Raw genomic sequence first — 23,588 nt, 5'->3', positions numbered from 1 at the left:
GAACAGATATTTCTTTAAAATATCAGCATAGATTAAAATAAATATTTCTATTTCATCCCAGTTTATGCTGAAAAGGCATTGAAAAAGAAAAGTTATTTCATGCTTTCTCCTCTTTTTTGTTTTACCATTTACCATTTTCCCTTCTTTCTTCTACCCTATGATTTACATCCTACTTCTGCACAGCTCCTAAACTTACATGAATTTTACAGAGTATACCTTAAAATTAGGCACACTCCTAAAAGCTTTCCCAAATAGGAAGGGATTTAAAAACATGGGAAATTAAGTATTTATACAAGCACTTTGCTGAATGATAATGACTTTAAAGCTAAAAGCTTCTGCTGCCTGACACCTCTGGTCTGACATCTTCCATGAGTGAACAGTGACATACAGGTCTTTTGATTTTTCATAAATCTATATTTTTTGCAAATCTTATATCTACAGAGAACAGAAATGACCAAGAGCAAATACACTCATTGTGATGCACTGTGCTTCACATATACTATAGAACTCTGGGAAGCATGCTTCTAAAAACTCAAAAAGAATAAACTCTGTGCCTGAAAATGTGTCCATGCATGCAGCATGGCTGGATGGAGTTTGTGGTGGTAAATAACATTCACGTTCACCTTGCAGAGGTTGCAATAACTGATCTCACAGAAGAATTTTGGCTCAGGAAAGGATATGGTAAAGTCTTCTGGATGATGAAAGGAATTGCTACATCCCTAGAGCAAAAGCCAGCTAGATTATGAAAATCCCTGCAGAAAATGTGATTGCTTTCTCCTTTGGACACTAATGGAAAGACAGAGAAGAAGCAATCCCAGGCTTCCCTTGAGACAAAGTCAGGCAGGCTGCTATGGGGAGCTGCAGTAAGCTTGCTTTTTTGTGCTGGTCTATTCACCACTGATGTCAAGAGCATGACATTCTTAACAAGGATCAAACAGTTTTCTCTCAAATCTGTTTCTCAGATAAGGTCTCTGGGAAAAAAATGAGGTAGAGGAGGACAAGGAAGGAGAAGAAATTAATGAGGGAAATGAAGAAGGAGTCTTTTGTCACTGATCATGGATACTAGAAGAGATAAGAAATCCTTTTTATATTCCCCCCATTTTAGAGCTGCAGCCTTAGGCAAGTTATACTAAAATTGGTTTATTTTTGGTCCAGTGAACTGTGATTCACTTTATAGCTAAGGATTTTGAAAAAGACAGAAACAATTGTTGATTTTAAATCCACACTATTTTATTTTATGGATATAATTTATTTTCTTGCTTTAAGGGACCTTTCCATTTTAGAATAAAAATAAAATGTTAATACAAAATTGTCCATTTGTGCAATTTTCCTGACAATTTGGGTGGATTTTTTAAAAGGTCCAAATAAAAGAAAAACAAATAGTGACATTTAAAAAAACCACAAACTCATGATTCCTTTTGGCTAAAGCCTCCATAAACTATTTTAAAAAGATCAATTTTTTGGTTCTCCACAAAATACAGTGCAATTCTGAGTGGAAAACATTGGTTTGTCTACTTTCAGATCGTCTTTGTTCTTTTTAATTAAGTGTCAAATTCTCTCTGGAGCTGCGAAGACTATCTTAAGGCTAATTTCACATATTGAGGAGATATAAATACAGAGGCCAAAGATGTATTTTAGCAAAGCATTCAAAGAACACACCTACTGCACATACCAGGATGCTCACTTAACACTAACAGGCTAAAATCCTTCACAAATTCATAGTGCAGGTTCGTTTTCAGAATAATGTTGAAATACACTCCTAGATTTGCTCTTGCTCAGAAAAAAAGCCATGCAAAAATTAGCATGACTGAACACGCTTGTTCAAATAAGTTCCCGAACTGGTAGCTAGAAGCAAAGAGAAACAAACATAGAAAAGACAGAAAATGTAAAGAGAAGAAACAAACATAGAAAATGTACGTCTTAATGGAGAGCTGTATGTGATACAGCAGAACTTACTTGAGGGTGGTGAGCTCGGTAAGGGATGGCTGGGTGGCCTTGAGATAACTCTCCCTCCGTGCAGCAATCTTTGGAGATGGCTTCGGGCTTGTGTCTGAGTCTCCGCTGTCATCGTCCCCCATGGCTTTGATGTAGCTGCCACTGCGCATCCGGCGGCAGGGGATCTCGTCATCTTTTCCTCGTGGAGTGTAGCCACTCCACTCATCTTGAGGAACCTGAAGTGATAAACACAGTTCTCTTGTTATTACACTCCTCCCCGATGTTGCTGGTAAGCCACAACAGAGCCATAACAAAAATCTGATGGCCAAAGGCCCTTTCTTTGTCTCATTTGACCATGGGTTGCTGCTGCAATGGAGGCACCCACTTCTCACCCTGCATAGTCACAAACACCTCTGGAATTCTTTGCTATTTTCCATTATTTATCTGGGAAGTTTCTAGCAAACATGGTGATGTAGAAGGCTTGGTAAAGTTTAATACCGGGCTGGAAAATCTTGTTTTTTTTTTTTCAGGTATTTTCATTCAAAGCCTTTATAAACCAGATCAGTGTATTTTTGGTTCAGCTCAACATATTGAACAGCTTTGGGGAGGCACAAAAGCTGAAATATGAATCCCCATATGACAATCTTTCCTGACTGTGTACAGAAACACTAACCAGGATGATTTTGGCTCAAGATACATTTCAAATTAGTGGAACTATGCACTAATCATCACAAAAGTAGGTTTGAAAGTGTGAAATTTTACTACTCTTGCTTCTATAGCTTAATTGATGCAACTGTACACCTGCAGCTTGCAGTGAGCCTCCCTTTGATTTCCATTAGTCTGAGTGTCTTAGTCCTACAACCCTTTATTCCCTTCTTTTTCATCTTCTTCTTAATGATGTACATTATTTCTCTTGGTCTGGAGTCAGTGCTGTGCCTTTTTTGTACTGGAAATCTGGAACTGTGGGAATGTGCATTCGTGAGATTTTGAGACGTAACAAAGGACAGTCCAAGAGCAGAGTGCTCTAGCCCACCCAGTCTCCCTTCCTCTGCTCCTGGGGTTTCTGAGCACGTAAACCAGCATCCTTCTCTTTCCTATAACTGCAGAAACAACATGCAGTGGAGCAGGGTCTTTGAAGCTATTCTGCAGAAACACCATTTTAATCTAAAGGTGAACCCACAAAAGGGTTTTTTAGTTAAACAAATGTTGTGCTAGACTTAAATACAAGTAGTTGTGAAATTTTAGTTAGCTCCTTCTCTGATTCTTCTTAGTGAATCAACTCTATAAACTAGCCATAGCCATAATGCTCAGAAAACCTTACAAGCCACATTAAATAAGGAGGCATGAATCTGGGTTCTTAAATTTATCTTGCAACTTACAAATACTGTCACCTACCAGAATAATCTTTTCTATGAGAAGTTTGTTCTTCATCAACATTTACCTTCAGCTGAGGATCTTGTGAATCCCATTGCACCATTCAGCTAGAACATATATGTGCCAGTTCGTTTAAACAACAAAAACTAAAAGATTGGAATGCTTGCTAACAGCTTAGCTGTTGATTCCCACTGCAAACAAGTTTAAGTCCAGAGGCTGTAAGGCCTTTCAAATGTTACTGAGGATACAAATAAATTTTTATGGCCGTTTTATGGCCTTTTATCAATCTATATTGCTATAAACTTCAACCATAAATCCACTGTGCTATACAAAGGAACAAAGATATTTAATGGTCCTAAGCCCATATAGGCTTATTACTACTTATAATTAATTAATTATATTATTTTATTAATTAAGCTATTTACAGCCTATGTCTTTGCTTTTTTCCTGATGATTTCAAAATCCAAGACCTTGCCAAGCTACTTCCTTCATTGATTTTTCTTTTCCTGCTTCTGACATAATGATTTAGGGCCTTCCTTAAGCTGCCAGGCTCAAACAGTCCTTCTTTCCTCTTGCGTTGTGTGCTCCCCATTCTCTCTTGCCCAAGCCCAGCCTTGAAACCCACTTGGACCTTCAGTATTTTCCTCAAAGGACTGAAGATTTAATCCTGGAGATCTACTCTAGATTACACCTTTATCAGTATTCTTTTTTAAGACCCAGTCTTCCTTCTCAGGACTTAGTTGCTCTCAATTGTTCATGTTTTATTTAAATAATTCTTTACTTGTGCCTTTTTAAGGTAAATTTCCATGTTATCTTTAAATTAATATCCTTAAATTAATGGCTCTACAATTTTTATTTTCCATCAGCATGCAAAGTTTGTTCTTGTGGGTTTGGGGGGTTTTGTGTGTGTATGTGTGTCTGTTTTTGTTTGTTTGCTCTGTTTATTTTAAATTTTATTTTCCTGGGCTCCAAGAATCTAAGTTCCTTAAGGCAGGAATATAGTTCTAAGTCCAATTTTCTTACTGAATAATGACATGCAGAACTGTGCATCTATAGGATATTATTGAATAAATACTCATAAAACACTTGAAATATTCTTCTAGGAAAGGGCAAAGCTTTAAGTAAGACTAAGAGTACCAAGTATTAACAGAATCTACTGGAAGAACAGGATTGAACAACTCTAATATTTTTCCACATTAAAAAACAACAACAAAAAAAAAACAAACAAAAAAAGCAAAAAAACAACCAAACAAAACCAAACCAAAACAAAAAAACCCCCAACCCCCCAAAAAATCAACAAACCCCCCCCAGTATTTCCATTCTGTTGGAAAGCTGATGCTTTCAAAATGAAAGTAACACTCAGTATTTGATTTTTGATGTAGAAGAGTAGGGAGCATTTACATTCCTCCCCTAGCCACTTATGACAGAGTATGATATTTTTTCAGGTTTTACTCTTGCATTAGTTCTAGGCCTAGAACATCATCAAATAGTGAGTATACAATCTATATTCATACCACCTCTCACACCTACACCTTCTGCTTGTCAGTGTAAAACCTTGACTTTGCAAATCACTCAAAGAAAAAAGAATTTAAGACAGGTTTAGTAAAATCGAGCTCTGCTGACATTTTTATGCCATACTGAGACCTCAGTCAGCAGTTTAAAACCTGTAATGGTGTATGACCAATCAGTTTTTAGGCAGCTACTAGATATAAAAGTATGTAGAGAATCTGTGAATTCTCAGAGGATATGCACTTTGATCTGTTTAGTATTTTATTAATTATGCTTTAATTGAAGATTTTTGTTTTTTGTCATTAAGATTAATTAGTGAATTAATCTTCAATGCACTAAATAAACTATGTTAGTATATTGTTAAGGTTGGGGTCTTTAACGGGGAAAAGGTCAGGGGAGATAAAGTTACAATGTTCATGCAGCACCTATAATTCAGGCAAGCTGAACACTTGTAGTTTTATTACATAATAGATACACTGTTACATTTAATGTCATAGTTTATAGGTACAATACAGGTGAGGAGATATAGTTACTGTGGAAACCCTTACTTTGGAATGATTGAGTTTTGTTATCAATAACCCCACATATAAGACTGTTTATCCCAAAGCTTCTCAAAATTATTTAGATACAATAGGCCAGGTTAGGAATGCTGGTTGCAAAGGATTTACCCCAAAACTTTCTATTTGCACATGCAAACACTGTGTGTCATGATGAGGTTTGAATGCATTGCTCTAGTCCCTCAATTTGTATGACGTGATTGGAAGTTTCCAGTTTGAGCTCTGCTCCTGTCAGTGAAGGGAGCAATCACTGAAAAACAGCCACTATGTTTTTAGTAGCTTTTCCACTTTTAAAAATAACAGTATTTGCAGAGAAAGAAAGCTGAGCTGTTCACACAGAGACCAGGGCAAAGCAGCCTCAGTGAGTGGCACAAACCTGCTGGCTGGTTTGGGTTTTGGAAGTCACCTGCATGTGCAAAACCAAAGGAAATAACACAAAAGTGACCCAACTTCCATTTTGATATTATGGGTTTAAGGGTAAACCCTGTATGTGCCAAAGAGAAAAGGATGGCTGTGGTTAAAAAGCCATCCAGATTTAGAGAACAGGCTAAAATACCAACCCAGATATGCTTCTAATTTCATGGAACACACTGAGTGTTTGTACAGACTACCTTTTCTGCCTAGACAAAGTTGCAATACAAGAATGTAATGGGTATTTGATTAAAAAGCTATTTTAGTTAAAGTTTGACCACGGGGTTATTTTGTGCAGGTATTTAAGTCTGGTTTGTTTTTTTTTTTCTAAATATTGTTTTTACTCTTTTTTTAGTGTTTGTTTGTTTACAGTAAAATCTCAGTATATAATTGATTTTGTAGATGAAAATTTGGGTCCAGCTCCCCTTTATCTTATTTTTTCTTATTTCTTATATCACATTCACAAGGGCAAGAAACCCTGATTTCAGAATTTGGTGTAGGAGAAAAATGTAAGGCATCATATAACTGATAAAGAGCATATGCCAGATAAAGAAACACTTTAGAATTTCTGCCTTGGCTATTAACTATTGTAATACTTTTTAAGAAAGTCTCTCTGTGTCTTACTTGAATAGGACAAACAAGCCTTAGAGCTCAGCATTTTCTTTCATTTCAGGCAGATAAAATAATGTCAACATTTTAATACTGCTGTGCCTATAGTCAAATACCTCAAGCAATACCTACTAAAAGAAGTGACCTGATTTTCAGAGTGCTTTTTTGGTGCCTAAAAAGTATTGGCTGTAACAGCTCATGCAGGCAAGTGCAGTTCACTGTCACAACAAAGTGCTTTATATGAGAAAAAAGTAAAACATAAAGCCTTCTCCAAAATGCAAACTGCAAAAATAAAATCAATCAGATTATTTCATGCATTCTGTTTCTACACATATGGTACTACACATCCTGTAGTGTGATTCTTTCTGTTGATCTGGAAAAAATGCTGGGAGAAATGTCTATGTGAACCTCCAGATCTCTTATTTTTTTCAGTCAGGGGGTCTGCACAAATGTTCCCACAGGCTCTTACTTTATTTGAATGGCCAATATTATGCCTTGCAAGGTCACATACTACACTGCATACAAGTGCAAATGCACAGTATCTTCTGATTTAGAGGATTAATGGGATTAAGATTGACATACTTGAGATAAAGCTGTTTCATGCTTTTAAGAAAATCATATTATCCAATTACCTTGGCAATACAATTTTTCCAGTATCAGAATATCAAGCGGGAACATAATTTGCATGATTGTTTTAACTCTCATGAAAAAGGGGAAAGAGCTAAACTCAGATCTAACAATGAACATTGTTTTTATTAAAATAGAACAATTATTATACATACTATCAAAGTAATAACAATCCTGGAAACATTTCATTCTCTAAATTATCATTAAGTTCATATACAAATTTTTACAAGCCTAGAAATCAAGAGTCTGCTTCACTTATACAAAAAGTATAGTGAAACAGAACACCATTATTACTTGAATAGAGATAGAAAATATTCAGAAAAGGCCTCTGAGCCATGAAGCTTACTGAAACTTAAAACTTAGCAAACCCCTGGCAATAAATTGCTACATGTATGAACACTAAGCCTGACAATAGTTTCTTTCTTTTGATTAAATAGCTGATACAACATTCTTTTGTAAACAGATAAGACAATAAAGATGAAATACTGCCACTAGCCAACATCTTACCTGGATTTAACATCATTTAGTGTATAGATTACCTGTCCCAATCTTTAACTAAATTTATGTTGCTCTGCAAGTGTTCACACTTTGTCATTAGCCAGGGTGTGCTGACTTGTCATTTCCTTTAATGCATTTTTTGATATAAAGGAACTGGATTTTTTAATAGATAGTCCAAGACTCCTAATAAAAAACCAAAACAAACAGGTATACTGGCCCCACAGCTTTAAAACATGTAGTAGTATCTGAAATAACCCCAGATTGCAATGACAAAGGTAAAGAAAACCAAGTTTTTATTCAATTTCTAAACAATTAAATTAGAATATCTCATTTCCTTCCTTTTTTTTTTAATTTTTAATTTTTCCCCCCCGAATAGTTATTAACTTACCTTGCTGCATGAAATAGCAAACAGACTGTCTCTATAGCAAATTAAGTTCATTATTGATCTCTAGTTTGCTTTGGTTTATTGCAGCTGAAATCATTAAAGCTTCTGCCTTTGCTTTGCCAAAGCAATGTGGATGACTACAGAAGTAAACAAAAGGACTGGAAGGAGTGGCTAGCTATCACACACAGCAGTAGACTTGTAACTTTAGCTTTCTATTAGTATGCAAATACTTAATGAAATGAAATCACACAACTGAAGAACAATGCCTAATGACTGCTCAGTGCAGATTTTTCAAATCCATGCAATTTGGTCTTCTTAGTCATTATTATGCCTCTTCTGTGTGCTGTAAAGGAAGTTTCAATTGCCATCTTCCACTTACTGAGCCTATTCCTAGCTCTCATGAATATTGAATTAATCAGACCAATAAGGATGAGTAGCATTTCTTTCTATCAGCGTGTATATGTTAAGAATTATTGAAGTATGCAAAAAAAAGGAAGCCTTAGAAAGCAGAAAGAAAAATATATGTTTAGTAAGCCTCAAGTGTTTTCAAAAGGGCAGTTAGGAGGGTTGCCTTTATTTAGCATAAATTTAATATGCTCAGTATCTGCAGCAATATTTGCTTTAGCTCGTACTATTTCAGCAATCATGTTCTACTATAAATTAATTTAATTTGGCTGACTTATCTCCATATTTTTTTACAACAGGGGAATTAACACCAGAACAAAGACCTGTCCAAGATGGAGCATTACTTCCTCTATCCTGTACCCACCCCTTGCACCAAACCTGAACAAGCAGGGTGAAGAACTGAAATCTTCCTTCACATAACAGTAGTTTGGAAAGTCTTCTAAACCCATATGAATCATGAGAGAATCAGCCAACAGACAAAATTCTTCAAGCATTACTCCAGTTTACATTGTTCATTCACCAAAAGGTGTCTTGACCACTGGCTCATCAATCTGATTTACATTATGAAGAGGAAGGTGTGTGTTCTAAATGAAATTACCATGTCTTGATTCCAGATAAATTTTTCTCCTTCTGCTTTATGTGTAAAAATCCAACCAACCATGAAGAGGGGCACACCGACACAATGATTCCATCCACTGCCTTGCAAGTTTGCCACCCATAAACACCTTCTGCAAAAAGGAAGCCAAACAGCAACTACCACATCCATTAGCTGAGGTGAACACGACTGAAGGTGACAGAGCAGGGCTCTTGGCCAGGTCCTCAAACTAGAACTGCTTCAGTGACACTCATGGATGATGTTCTCCAGTGGCAGAGGGCAGACGTTTGTTCTCATCTTTCGTAGTAGCCTTGAAGCATTCAATGCCATTGGTTATAATGACATATGGTTTCTTGCCCAGTTAAAGGATGACAGGATGACTGCTAACACAAATACAAATCCCTAAAAGGACAGTTTCAATGACTAGCAATAGAGAAATGTTCTCTCATTTCTTCTTTGTATCTTTTGCGGTGAGTCACTTCAGCACCTGCATACAGTGACTGCTTGGCATCCAGAGCAATATTGTTAGATGAGATGCCATTTTACCTTTCTTTCACTACACACAGGCACAAGCCGGCTATCAAGCAGACAGCAGGAAACTGGCTGGTGGGTGGAGAACATGTAGCTGAATTTGTATCCTTGGAAGAAAACAGATGTGGTGGAGAGAGCATTTTGAGAAGCAGCCCTTATGCTGTTTCTTTTGGCTCGCTGTAACTCAGTAGTCTCTGGTGCTTTGCTAATGTGCTCTTACAGGCAGCAGCTCTAAGTGATGCCCTTAAACTGCCATCTCCTGCTGGCTGTTGGCTTCTGTCACATTTTAGTGGCCAGTGGACAGACTTCACAACACTTTTACAATGATTTCGTTTAGATTACAGCAATGCTATACACCTGTGAAATAACCTTTCATTTGGCTGTAAGGAAACTGTCCTCGTTTCAGAACATAATAGTGTGTCTTCTTAGCAACCCAAATGTGGTCACCAAATGATCACCTGTGTTCTACAGCTGTGTCCCATAGGATATGAAATCAAGGTCATAGTCTTGACTCTCATCTACTGGAAACTGAATTGCTACAGACCAGGAAACCTCAAAGATTTCCTAACAAACTGGTTAGCAAGCTGAGGTTATGTCAGCAAAGCAAAATTAGACACAAACTTATTTGCTTAAAAGACTCCTGGACACAATTCAGAGACTGTATTTGGAAGCCCTGGCCCTTCAAAACTGTCACACTGCCTTATCCAACTGCATGGCACATTGCTTAGTCTTTGGTGAGAGAAACACACATCTATCAGAAGCCCAAAGAAGACAGTCCATTGCACAGATTCAGGGTAAGAGGATGAAAGGACAAACAATATACAACAGATTGATGTTCCTATTGCTTAATTCACTAGTGACAGAACCTCACCTGTGCAAGAACAAGAGCACAAGAGCATTTGTAAAGCACAACAAAAACTGTGGCCAGATAATCCAGCTCAAACCACTCTTCTGGCAGCTTAGTATTTCCTCACTCAAGGATCTGTACTGTGAATTCCATTCTTGAAACAAGAACAAAACCCCAACCCAGTAACTGGATGAAGGGAAATACTCCTTATTACTTCGCACTGATTGAGGAAAATGTATCATTGCCCAGTGTTTTCTTCCCCATCTTCTTCACATGTTTCCACAATAAAAGCTAAGGTTTCAAACTCAGAGGCAGGTTGAAATGATCCTCTTTGCTGGACTTGACTCGTCTTGAAGACTTTTTGTTTTACTATTTTTTTTTTACACTGAAATTACCCAAAAGAAAAAGATTGGAATATTCCAAATATTTAAGGCTACAGAAAGGAATCAGATCCATGACTGAAACAAACCTCATCTGTGAAGGAACTGAAATAGATACCAAACACCAGCTATTAGGTGCAGCCAAAATTTTAGTAAACATTTTGGACCTAACAATACATGTAATGTAGTGTCACCCAAGTAGGTTGCTAAATCCTATAAATAGTATGCCAGCAACAGGTTCCAGCTGCCAGAATTGCATTCATTAATGGATGCACTATTAGAAAGTAGGGATGCTGACAGAATGAACTGACAGTAATTCAAGTTAATCTGGAAAAAATAAGGTCAGTACCAGTATATTCAATACTTAGAAGCTACAGGATGGCAATAAAAGTAAAGGACAGAAAATTATGGAACATTGGCAGATAAAATTGCAGCTGAAATTGCTGTTGAGGAGCTCTTCTTATACTTAGAAGGCCCCCATTACTCAAGACACCAAAGGTCAGCACAGCTCTCAATTAAGCAAATAAGAATGCACCAGTTGTTAAGGTGAAATGAGTGGCAAGATCATTATCACCAACACAGTTGGCAATTTTGTGTGTTTTCTTTGTTTTTTTTTTTTTTAGTTAAATTAAAGGACTGCAAAGATGAGGAAGATATGTATATTGAAATACTCTCCTGTATATTTCTGTCACATCTTGGGTGGTTTTGCAGGTAGGCTAAATAAACAAGATGCCAGTTTAATGATATTATCTGATATAATAAGCTGTTAATAATTATCTGTAAATTATCTGTTTTGCGCCTAATCTATGTTTCCCACAAATTCCCTAGCTATAGCCATTATTCATATTACCCATCTCACAATTTTAAAACCAAAATAAATTAGCTTTCTGAGAATATTCTTATTAGTATTAATATGCTTAGATATTAATTCATTTTAAAATTCAAGAGCATTTAAGAATTCCAAATGTTTTCATGAGTATTGAATTACCTGGAAGTTGACCTAGAAGACATTAAAACATTTGACACTTGATTTCACATTTGTCCAAATTGTTTCACTAGCTTTACTAGGAATTATCTTTCACATGTGCTCATCAAAAAGACTTGAAACTTATACCTCATATACTTGTAGTTTTGACTGGAAAATTGAAAGAGAAATAACGTGAGCTTCATTAATTTTCAATTTATAATGGAATATGAGCTAAAAAAGGGCAAGTCATCAGATACATGAAAAATGGAACATCTACATTAATGGATGCTCATACAACTTTCATATATATATATATATATATATATATATATATAAGGATATCCTGGAAGATTAATTTGAATATAGTAGCTGCATCTGAAATGAAAACACCATAAATGAGGAAAAAACAAACTCAAAACGCAGAAAAAACTTGCATAGATAAACTTAGTACAACAGATCTAACATAAATTTCTGTTTCATAAGGATAAACACTTTTTAAGGTAAAGGTACCATGTTAACAAATCACTTACACTTACTGGTCCTCATTAGCACCCCTTAGGTCTATTTGGTCATCCATGGACATAGGCAACAAAAAGAGCTGGGACTGGAATTCAGCTGTCTTTCCTAAGAAACTGTGCCTTGTCCTGAGACTGGAAAACAAGGCATTTGGATAACGAGTTTCTTAGCACTACACATTACATATCAATGCACATTAGGCCAGCTTCACCCAGGAGACTGAGCACAGTACTAACCAGAACCCTTTGTCACTGGGAAATTCTTATTATTCTCAGAAACTTGATTTATATTTTTTAATAGTATTTCTCATGGTATCTCACCAAAGGACAAGCGAAGCGATGTGGACTTGAATGACTGCACTGTTGTCCCATCTTCTGCACTTCAGTTTTCAGAAGCAAAATTTCCATCCTTAGCCTCAAGTGTCTGACACAACTGATATGAGTCTCATCAATTGCAATGAAAACTTATGACTGAACCACATCAGAAAAGAAAATTAATTTGAAAAACGTAATTCTCTGTACTTTTCTCAGTCTCTTAACAAATGGGCCAAGGACAACAGGAATGGTAACTACAGGGAACATTAAATGGCAAAATTGTAATCAGAGACTAACTCTGCAGTGTATTTAATACACTGTTAGCTCCAAAAAGCCATGAATTTATAGAAAACAAGAGTGTATTTAGACCCTATTGTTTGCAGCAAAGGACTGCTGCTTACATTTTATCTTTAATAATTTTGCTTAATTTCATTTTTTTCCAGAGGAGAAGCTAGCAGAGAAGTAGAGGCTGTCCACTGCTTTAATTTTTTTTCTTTCAAGGGTGGGAAACCATTTTGAAGAAGCATTTTGATAAAACATGAACAATTCCTTCTCACCTTCCTCCACTGTAGTCCAACTGTAAAGCTGGATCAAATAGTAGCACTTCTCTGAAATAAAAATCAGCTCAAAAAAAGAACCTTATCTTTCTACTATCCAGCTGCTCACTCTTGAAAGGAGAAATAGAAGATAAAAATGCAATCCCATGCCCAAAATGCAGGTAAGAGGAAAAGATTTGCTTGACAGTCTTTAGACTATTCTAGGAAAATATCTGTTTCTGAGGATGCACAGACCCAAGTTTCCCCTAGAACTTCAAGGTGCCTCAGCACCAGGGCTGGAAGTGGAGCCTGGCTGGGTAAAGAAAGACAGTGCAATGCAGGAGGACTCTGCAGCTGATACAAATTCCAAATTATGAGAAATAAGCCCATCTGTAATACAAACTACTGCCAACTCCTTCCACAGAACAGTTAAGTGGAAAATATCACAGCAAGTGAAAAAATCGTTTGTTATTTCCATACTTTACACTGAGAATTCATGCAGATATTTTTGTGATAAAAGCCCTTACAAACAAACATGAAGTCAATGTCACCTGTGATCTTTGATATACTTAGATCTAGGATAATTTTCTTTATCCTGATAGATCTGAGCACCCCGAATTGAAAAAAGTCACTCCTTCATTGAATTCAGATACTGTGACAAGAAGAGATTGCATGAATAAGTAGCTGCTCTTGGAATGATCAGAGTTTATGTCCTGAGAGTTTGTCCTGGACCATAGACAACAACTTAAATAACAAACGAATTGATAAAAGCATCTATTTAACATTTAGTGAGTTAAAGAAAGCAACAAAGAAGCATCATAAAAATGAAATTAAATTATCAGGGATATCCAGTGTTGTGAATTTGCAGCTTTCATCTCATTTTGTGCCTTTTCAATTGTTCTAACACAGAACACCAGCCTTTTGGTACAATAATGAGAAGGGCACCTGGGAAATAACAGATACACAAAGTAACTCTACAACTCACTAACAGAGTAGCACTCTGCTGTTGTTAATACATATTTATATTGCAGGACAGACAAAAGGTCTCAGTTAGGTTCTGTGCCCCATTGTGCTGGTCACTGTGGAAACACAAAAAGGAACAAAGTCCAAGCCCCAAAGGGCTTGCAGTGTAAAAAGATAAGTGATATAGTGAAGAGAAAAGCAATGGGATGTATTCAAAATAGACTGACTTTTAAAATCCGTATATGCATTTGTCATCCCTTCAAGCTGCCAAGAGAGAAGAATAATCCTGACCTGCTTCCTCAAATCTACTGTACTCTGTTTGAATATTACTTTCAATGTTAACTGATGCCTGGTTAAGATTCTCCTTAACAAAAAAACAACCAGTTTTAAACCAATTATATTTCCTTTGGTTTTACAATGGCATGCAATCAGAAAGAATGAAACAAAATTAAATGAAAACTGACATAGAACTAACAGTGAGAATAGGAAACACAGTGAGAATGTAGTAAGAAGTAAGAATTTAGTTATTCTTGCCCTTGACAATTGTTGGACATATTTTCATACAGACACAGATAATGTCCTCTAATTCCACTTGAGGAGTCTATTCCTGTCAGTTAAACATTATCTAAAGGTCCCTATGGAGGTGTTCGTTTAAAGCTGATGCTGGCACAGTTTTTCACTCTTTTCTAGCCATCTGGTCACATACTGAATTGTCAGCTATTTTATCTAAACCCAAGAGACGGCTGAAGGAGTAAACAAAAATACCAACAAAAGAAATCTCAGGGTTCAAAGTAACCACAACAACCAAGCCTAAAGTTACGATTTCTTCTTACTCACAAAATTCACACAAAAGATACTTAATAAAAAACCCACAATATCTCAAAAGGTTGCAACCTGAGGCTATTTTGAAACCCCTCTCCCTCCCCAGCCCATACACAGAGCTGTAAACACAGTGAGCATTTGTATTGCCCCCTCTTCCCCCACCCCACTCTCCTAAACAATTGATAGAAAATATACATATCCATTCCTTTACATTTAAGACTTAGAATCCCAGAGGCTGGCATTCAAAATTATTTTGCATGACACTCCATAAAACCTTTTAAGATAAATTTTTAAAAGCTGATGCCTCAGTCCTACGCTTTCTCTGCATACTGACTTAAACAACAGAATGTGGAAGCTGTCTCATTAAAGCACCCATATGAGAGAACCTGCTACAGTTCTATACAAATAGAAAAGAGTCCCACTACATTAAAATGAAACCGAATCGTCTTAGCAAACCTCTTTTTTCCTCATGGTCTTCTCTCTTCTCTGTGCAACGTTGTTCCATCTTACACACACACTTAGATGTGCCATAAGTGCTTCTTTTAAAGTGCATAAAAGCTATCCAAAGCTCTCCTAAGGATGAAACAGTTTTCATATTTTCTGATCCATGTTCCTGCCACAAACATTCACTGGCAGTATGATAGCTCCAAGAGGAGACATCTGATTCTTGACATTTAAAGATACAATACTGGTGAAAAATAGTGACGCTGTATTAACTGCAAACAGCTTGTGAGGGAGTAGGTGATGTACTCCTAAAATGTATAATCAGAACAAGCAATAATTTCACCCTTTTGATTTTTTATTTTTGACTCAGAGCCATAAAAAAAGAGGAATAGCCTGATAAACAAATCTGGACACATTACAATAACTGTTTTAAGAGAATTTATATTCTATGGCAAACAGAAAAGTAGGTTGTTTTCCTGCTGGAGAAAGTATTAAGGTACCCCATAGTTTCTCAAAAGGGTCCTAAAAGCTTTCATAAAAAATGAGCACTAAATGAAAGCGAAATTGAAATTATAGAAATCAAAGAATTTGTATCCTGGTAACATTCAGTTAATTGACATTGTAATGCTAAATGAAAGCACTAAAACATCAAATTCCCCATACCCCTACTGTGACAGCCTTATAAATTCAAAAGGTACACAGAAAGGTCCTATTTTCCCCTCATGAATAAAAAAAATAATCCTGTTCTAACATGAACTCTTACTTTGAAATACTGAATTCTGGGCCAAAAAAAAAAAAAAAAGAGCTGATATAATTTTAATTTTAGCAGCAGCACCCTTTGTTTGGTGATCAGTGACCTCTGAGGAAAGTTGAGACATCAGAGCAAACCTCCATCCCCCACAAACACCTGAGACAAGGCAGAGCACAGTTAACAGCAACCAGTTCTCCACACTGTACCTGGAGGTACTGACATGACCGTTCCTGCTGACACGTCTCTGCCTTCACCACTGTCTGGTCCATGTTAACTGATGCTTTCTGGTAAACTTCACGGGCTCTGCTCACGGTTAATGTAGAGGACCAAGAGCTTTTCTTCATTAACTGGGAGTCCAAATTCACAGGCAGGTTTGCACAGGTAGAGCATTTGACATCATTATTGCTTCTGGAGGACTTCACAGTATGTTCACTAATAGTGTTATAGGCTTCCATAAAGTATTGGGAAGAAGAGCGGTCAGGGCATCTTCCCATGGTCATGACCCCACTGGGACCATGATAAATGCAAACATCATTGTCCAAGTTGTCATCTGAACTCCACCATCCTGATGCATTGGATCTGGGCTTACCTTCTGATCGCCTTTCTTTACTCTTGCTGCGCTTCCCATACCTCATCGTCTGTGACTCCTCCGGGCTTGCTTTCCCCCCATTGACGCTCCCCTTGGATGGTCCTTCCAGCGAATGGGACTTGGTGAAGAGTTTTTGGACAGAATGAACCAGGTGCCGGATCCTGCCCGGGCTGTCGCTGCGGTGCTCCATGGCAGTTCGCTTGTACTGCAGAGTGTGGTAGCCATCCCGATTCAGGGGCAGCTGCCGCTCAAACTGGTCCAAGAGGTTGGCAGGAATGCGGTTGGTCTTGTTGGCAGTTCCATGGGGAACCAGAGCACACTCGTCCTTGAGTTCGTGGTGGGAGCTGTAATGCCTCCGGGGAAACGTGCTGCTGGCAATCTGATCGTTGTAGGGCACCATGCACTCGGCCTGGAAAGAGTTCCTTTGAGTGTAGTAAGGGTGGTCTGCGGGGTGGGGGTCCACCGGGTTTAACAAATATGGCTTCCTGTCCTGGTGGTGTGGCAGGCTGTCACATGCAGGGTCACAGGCAACCCCGTGATGGTGACTGCGGCTGCCAGATAATCCCTTCATCGCTGATGGAAAACGAGTCCCCAAGTCATCTAATGCGTATGGCTGTGCGGCAGGCAGAGCTCAGAGAAAGGCCTGAAAGAAAGAAATACAACAGAAGCCATGAGATATTCAAGCTGAGAGAACAGGCAGCATGTGCACCCTTAGCATTCTTTGATTCTTATTGTAAAAGTAATTGGAATAAACATTCTCAGATTCTTCTTATCCTTCAATCTTTCTCATGTTCAACATGGTGATAAGGATACCTATGCAGTACACAAGAAAAATGATCTTGTTCCATTAGCTGCAAACTGACGCAAGAAAATTTTTCCTATATGAAAGTCATGATAGGTATTGCCACCTCTACTCTAAAACCTCAGTCCTGAAAACATTCATGGGCAGGGACCATCCCAGGATGCCTTAACTGCTCATCTGCATATTTTCAAGGCCAAATGGACACATTAAAAAAGATCTTTTCTTTAATGGAGCACTTCTTTGGGCCAAATACAAAGCATAGTGCAATTAATGGGAAACTTTTCTCTAACTTCAATGAATATTTTTACTCAATCTCCATATTGTCTGCCTGGACTGCAAGCATCTCAAGACATCAGTGAAACATTATTTCCATAAGTTCTTTTCAAATTAAGAATAAAATAATAATAAATTACGCTAACTGTTAAAACAAAGCCAAACCAACTATTTAACAACCTATATATCTGTGAGATTTGTATTTACTATTTGCTGGCTCCTACTCACTAAAAAACCCTCATCTTCTTCTGCTAATGTGTGTCTTGATTTATTTCTCAATAATTTTTCACTATACTAAGCAATGATCAAATATCCCTACATATCCTACCACTAAAAGAAATGGGATAGCCAAACATTGCAAACAATAATAACAGTTAATAGCAATAACACTTAATTCTTGATTGCAGTTATTTGTCCCTGAAGTGAACTCACAATGCTGTAGAATATGGATTACAACAAGCTGAAAATGGAAATCTTCATCCCAAGTAATATAATAACCACTCTGTTTGAGGCCAGATACTCTCATTTGAGTCCTCAACTCTAGCAGAAGTCTGGATGCAACCTATGAGCTACTAAGGTGTAAATTATGAGGTTTCATGTGAGGCAAAGCACTCTCATGGTGCCACCTGAGAAGCTAAAGGGCAGAGGACTCCTTAGAGGATGCTTTCTTATACTGCACTGAAATGGGAGTCACTCAGCTACTTTATTCCTTTCTGGCATGGCTAATCATATAATACTTTTGGAAATGTAGCTCTTGAGATCTTTCTTGGAGTAAGGATAAACATGCATGGCAAACAGGTTTCCACTATGCTCCTCCAGTGTTCTCTCAGCTAAAGTTCATGTTTTAACAGGTTGTGGACATTGTACCCACAGGCAAATTGGTAACAATGAAGTTTTCTAAAATAGCATTAAGTTAATGTCAGTCTGGAAAAGCATGCTCTGCACTTAATCTGAATTTATTTTATATTTTCTTATGAATCTGTGGCAAATCAAAGAGGAGCTTTTTTTTCAGTATGCTTCAAAGCTAATCTGGATGTCCTGCATTTTATTCCCCCTCACTGGATCCCTGCAATGCAGAAAATATTCCTTCTCAGGAGACCTTGAATTAAAAAAAAGTTTTCAAAATACCACAGGCTCATGAAATACTCCAAGTGATAAGCCGACTGATTTACCTAAAAAGGAGAATGGCTAAAGGCACCTTTAAAAGCAGGAAATTAATATATTCAGGGAGTTGTACTTGTCAATTATATAGTAGTGACAATCCTTAGCACTTCTAAAGAGAATTTTACATCCTTACCATAGTTTTAAAAATATGATCTATTAGTCTGAGTAATCGAGAAACATCCAAAGGGATGTAGTAGTAAATTAATTACTTAGCTAATTGAAAATGTGACTTGAACAAAGATACCCCAGTCAGCAGAATTCTTCTCTAAAGCGGATACCACTTTTAAAGGATATAGAGACCAAATAAAATGTAGTCCAGTCTTTGTCATCTATGTATATCTTTTACACATCAAGGCTTATGAAAACAAAACATCAGCCAGTTTTTTTTACTTAAATCCATTTTCAATCATGCAACAGTCCTTAGGACGATTGATAAATTCTCTTAAGGCTAAAAATAGACCAGTGTGCTATATAAGATAAAAAAAAATTAAACCTTGCCTCAAAGATAGCAAAAAGATGTGAAAGAGTACAAGTAACTGGGACATGCCCTAAAACAGTGATTTATTTTTATTTTTTCCCTATCTGAATGGCTATGAAATTTCATATACTGTGGAAAAAAAGAGTATATGTAGGTAAAGAACCAAAAGGACCAATAATTTACAGCATAGTGAAGTCATGACAGGTACAGGGGAGGTAATGGAATTATTGAGAAAATGCAGCTTTAATATACTGATAGAGCAAAAGGTCTGGGATCAGGAAACGCTTGATCTGGGCAGAATATTGTGGAAAACCTTGACACTAAAAACGAGCTTAAAAGATGTAGCTGTGGTTTGACCACTGAGAACAGCCATCTTACCAGCTGTGTTTTGGATGGACTGGCAATATGGATGCAGGGAGGATGTGCAAGAAGTGGTAAAAAGTGAAAAAGCTTATGAAAAGTGACATTTGTCTGTATAGAGAGAAAGTGACAGGCTTTCAAAAAAAATGTGGAGGAAGATTGGCTAAGCACTGCTATATGAGCTTGGATGGCAAGTAGGATGGAAATGCTGAGGAGAAAAAATACATATATTTTGAGTCTGAGCTGTCAATGGATCACTTATGAGGAAGTACTGGAGAAAATAGCAGAAGATAGATAGGATAATCTGCCCAAAAGGAATCAGACGAACAGATAAGGAGAATAACAGAAAATGCTTGTGGAAGCAAAAGATCACAGGGTTATGAAAAATCAGTTTTAAAAGAGGAGGAAAAAAAGAATAAACAAACACAGAAGCAAAACCCAGAGAGTGATAGAAAAATCAAGCCAAAAACAAAAGGGAGAAACCAACCTGAGTAACAAAAAGGAGTAGTCGTAATTTATTCCCAACTCCTAGACTGCTGGATGCATTAAGAGAGGTTATTTTTTTCTGGTGCAAGAGCACTGAAAACATTTATTTTAGCATGACAATTATGATTAAAAAGCCCCACATAAGCATTCACTAGACTAAAGCTTCATTTTACCTTAACTGTATTACTGGTGCCAAAGCACTGAAAGTGCAATGAATTAGGAAAAAACCCAATCATGTACTGTAGTGCACCTTCCAGGAAGGAAAGAATAAGTGTACTATGCTCAACACTGAAGAAAGAATTGTTGCTTTTCTTAAATATTTAATGGACAATTCTTCTGCACAAAATCATTCCAAACACAAAACCTAAATCACTCTCACTCCTCAATCCTGTTTTAATATGTTAATACATGTATAGAAAAATTTCTATCCCACAGTCTCTGATTTCATCAGTATTTTTCAAAGAATATGCATAATTTTTCATAATTATGTTGGGTGAACCTGTACCTCAATGTTTAGTGCAATTAACAGCTGGAGACAGGGCTATCTGATCATGCCATGAGTAGCTGAGAGGAAGCCAATTAAGGTTTTTATTTTATTGGTATCTTTTGGCCAAAATAAGAACATTTAATTACTCATGAAATAGGGCAAGACAATGTGATGAACATATTAATAAATAGTGTAAACAGCAATTCTATAGACAGCAGACCAAAACTACTTGATGGCATAGGAATAAAGGAGATGTAAAAGAGATACAGCATTGTAAGGCTGAAGAATGCTTGCTACTTTCAACATTCATGTTACATTTGCTTTTGTTTTCTTGAGGATGCCCTGGGTAAGAAAGATACAGATATATTCATCCTTGTCCCTAATGTGGTGTCCCTAATGCATAACAATTTCCTGGAATAACCTAGTGGCTAGAAAAATGCCAATTTAAATCCTATGTAATTAAAATGAAAATTAATGCAAAATAACAAAACCTGAATGTAGAAATCACTTTATGTTTTACAAATTTCATTTAACTGTATTTTCTACTCGTTTGTTCCAAATTTACTCATAAAACACATCTTTGAGAAACATATTCTTTCCCTTAGATAAAAGTTCAACCTTCTGTCTTATGAAAGATTTACTGATATGCCCCAGAGCCCCTCCAACTTCATCCAACAAGATTGCAGAATGCAGAATATGCTGGAGCAGAGGAAGGACTCCTTGAGCAGCAGCATTCCCTGTCTCCCTGTGCCACTTGTGGGGGAAGAGGTAGAGCTCAGGAAGGAGGCAGGGGTAGGAGGATGGTGTTTTACTTCTCATTACCCTGTTCTGATTTTGACTGGTAATAAATTCAATTAGTTTCCCTGAGCTGAATCTGTTTTGACTGTTACCCATGATGGTAATTGGTTTGTGATCTCTCCCTGTCCTTAGCTCAACTTATGAGACTTTTGTTTTTCTCTCCCCAGTCCAGTCATGGAGGGGAGTGACAGAATGACTTTGGTGGGCACCTGACATCCTCGGTCAACACCCCACAGGCTGATACCTGTGGTTGCCTGGGTCCCCCTTCTTGCCCCCTTTTGAAGGGGGAGATAACATTTACTTTCTTCCATCCCCAGGTACCTCTCCTGACTGCCATGACCTTTCTAAGGTGATTGAGAGTGGTCTAACAGTGATGCCCACCAGTTCCCTCAACACCTGTGGGTGCATCTCATCTCATCAGGGCCCACAGACTTCTAGATGCCAAGTTTGACTCCATGGTCTCTAACCCAATCCTCCTCAACCATGGGGAAATCTTCTTTTCTCCAACAGAGAAGTCACCAACAGAGACACCCTAATTGGGCATAATCAGGGCCACGGCACCTTGGGTCTAATATCCTTGTCTGTTCAGAACGTGAGGAGTGAGTGACATTGATTTTTTTAATTGTTTGGTGAATGTGGTTCTTCTAAGATACCATTCAGGGAGTCAGAAGACACTTTTGAACCTTCAGGTGTCTGCCAGGTCCAGAAATTGAAGCACTGGAACAGAGGTGGAAGGCGATGTAAAAACATAATGTGTTTATGTGTATGTACAGCTCTGTGAGGAGGGCATTTAATCACGTGCACAAATTGAACCAAAGATGCTTCTGAGCATCACTATTCATAGTTGTGCTCTCATTTTATGCTCTATGATAAACAAAGATAGGTTCTGATTTCCATACTAAACTCCCAAGGTTCTCAGAATTTGCTTATTTATTTAATCCCACATTATGGAATTTTCTCAGTGAAATTCCTTTCCTCAATTCTCAAAATTTGCAAAAAAATGAAAAATATGATTATGTTGAGAATCAAACTTCCACAGGCTCCTCATGCAGGACATTGCTTTATCGCAAAGGTCTTGATATTTTGCAGCCATTATGTGTGGCCTTTTTGTTACATTGCATCACATTAATGAAAATCTAGACATCAATAAAAGAATACATATTCTAAAATTCATCTGTCCACATATTTTATTAAAGGTGTTCAAAAGAAAATGAGGTCTCAAATTATCTTCCTAATACATTTTGGCATGTAATATGAACAATTCAGTGCCTTGGGTAAAACTCTCAAGAGAACATCTAATTTTTGCTTCTATGTCAGCAATCATACCAGGCAAGTGATATTTACAATATAATTTAATCTTCAACAGTGGACAGGGAGTCATAAAGAGAAATGTATTGGCCAGTCAACTCATTCCGAGTGCACAGGGAGATCAATAAGTGGGAGTAACTGGGGAAAAAAACATAATTAAGCTTTAGCTGATCTGTGAGGAGGCCCTTGTGAATGGTATGCATACAGAAAAAAAACGAGAAGAGAGGCATCCCACCAATGGCATCATAAAAATTGGTGAGGTTTTTTTTCTGTCCGCATCCAACAATTTTTAGTTTGCATATATTTTTGGTGACAGGTTTCACATTTACATTTGACTACTGTTTCCATCGATGTGCTTTTGGTGAGCAATTGTGGTGGTCAGTACCAGGACAGTATGTGCCTAAAAGTTTTGGGGTTGGCTTTACTTCCTTCATCTCTGTGACTAAAAGCAAGTTGATTCGCCACCAGGAGTATCACGAAATCTGTAGTCACTAAAGTAACTTAACACATAATTAACCTCTGAGTCATATCTAAATACATTACTAAGTCTGCAAGACTCTAGCAGTAATGTGTCAGCAAACTTTTGACACAAAGAGACCGATTTTTTCAATCCTCTTAGGAGTGTGACTGGCAATATGCAGATTTGCCTGCAAAGATCTTGGCTCTACAAAAAGAAGTACTAAACTGTGATTGTCTGCTCTTCCACTCTCCTGATTTGCACACAAACTAACAGTCAACTTTTAAAAAATTCTGATCTGCTTCAATGAGTAATAATATACAGTGCAATTAGACTGCTCATTACTTTCCTGTGGTGTAGGACAGTCTGACTATAAGGTACAGCACATCACTTGGAGAGCATGTTGTGAA

General features: G+C 37.3%; 1 protein-coding gene across 6 annotated transcripts in view; it reads right to left on the bottom strand.

Annotated features, from left to right (window-relative positions):
• Window positions 1–23,588, bottom strand: part of DLGAP1 (DLG associated protein 1) — a 395,903-nt gene that overhangs the window by 118,012 nt on the left and 254,303 nt on the right. For 4 of the 6 annotated variants that reach the window (XM_088173596.1, XM_088173605.1, XM_088173604.1 and 1 more), the window contains 2 exons: window positions 16,183–17,208; window positions 1,957–2,171 (listed from right to left, as the gene is read on the bottom strand). In XM_088173596.1, the coding sequence (XP_088029722.1) occupies window positions 1,957–2,171; window positions 16,183–17,136 (1,169 nt within the window). In that variant the 5' untranslated portion in view covers window positions 17,137–17,208. Of the gene's footprint in view, window positions 1–1,956; window positions 2,172–7,908; window positions 8,018–15,237; window positions 15,467–16,182; window positions 17,209–23,588 lie in introns of those variants that run through there. The other 2 variants (XM_088173606.1, XM_088173612.1) reach the window with 2 other exon arrangements.

The sequence above is a fragment of the Sturnus vulgaris genome, chromosome 1 (assembly GCF_052056855.1).
Source record: "Sturnus vulgaris isolate bStuVul1 chromosome 1, bStuVul1.hap1, whole genome shotgun sequence".
In the NCBI taxonomy this organism is placed as follows: Eukaryota; Metazoa; Chordata; class Aves; order Passeriformes; family Sturnidae; genus Sturnus; species Sturnus vulgaris.
This window is presented reverse-complemented; position numbering and strand designations above follow the sequence as displayed.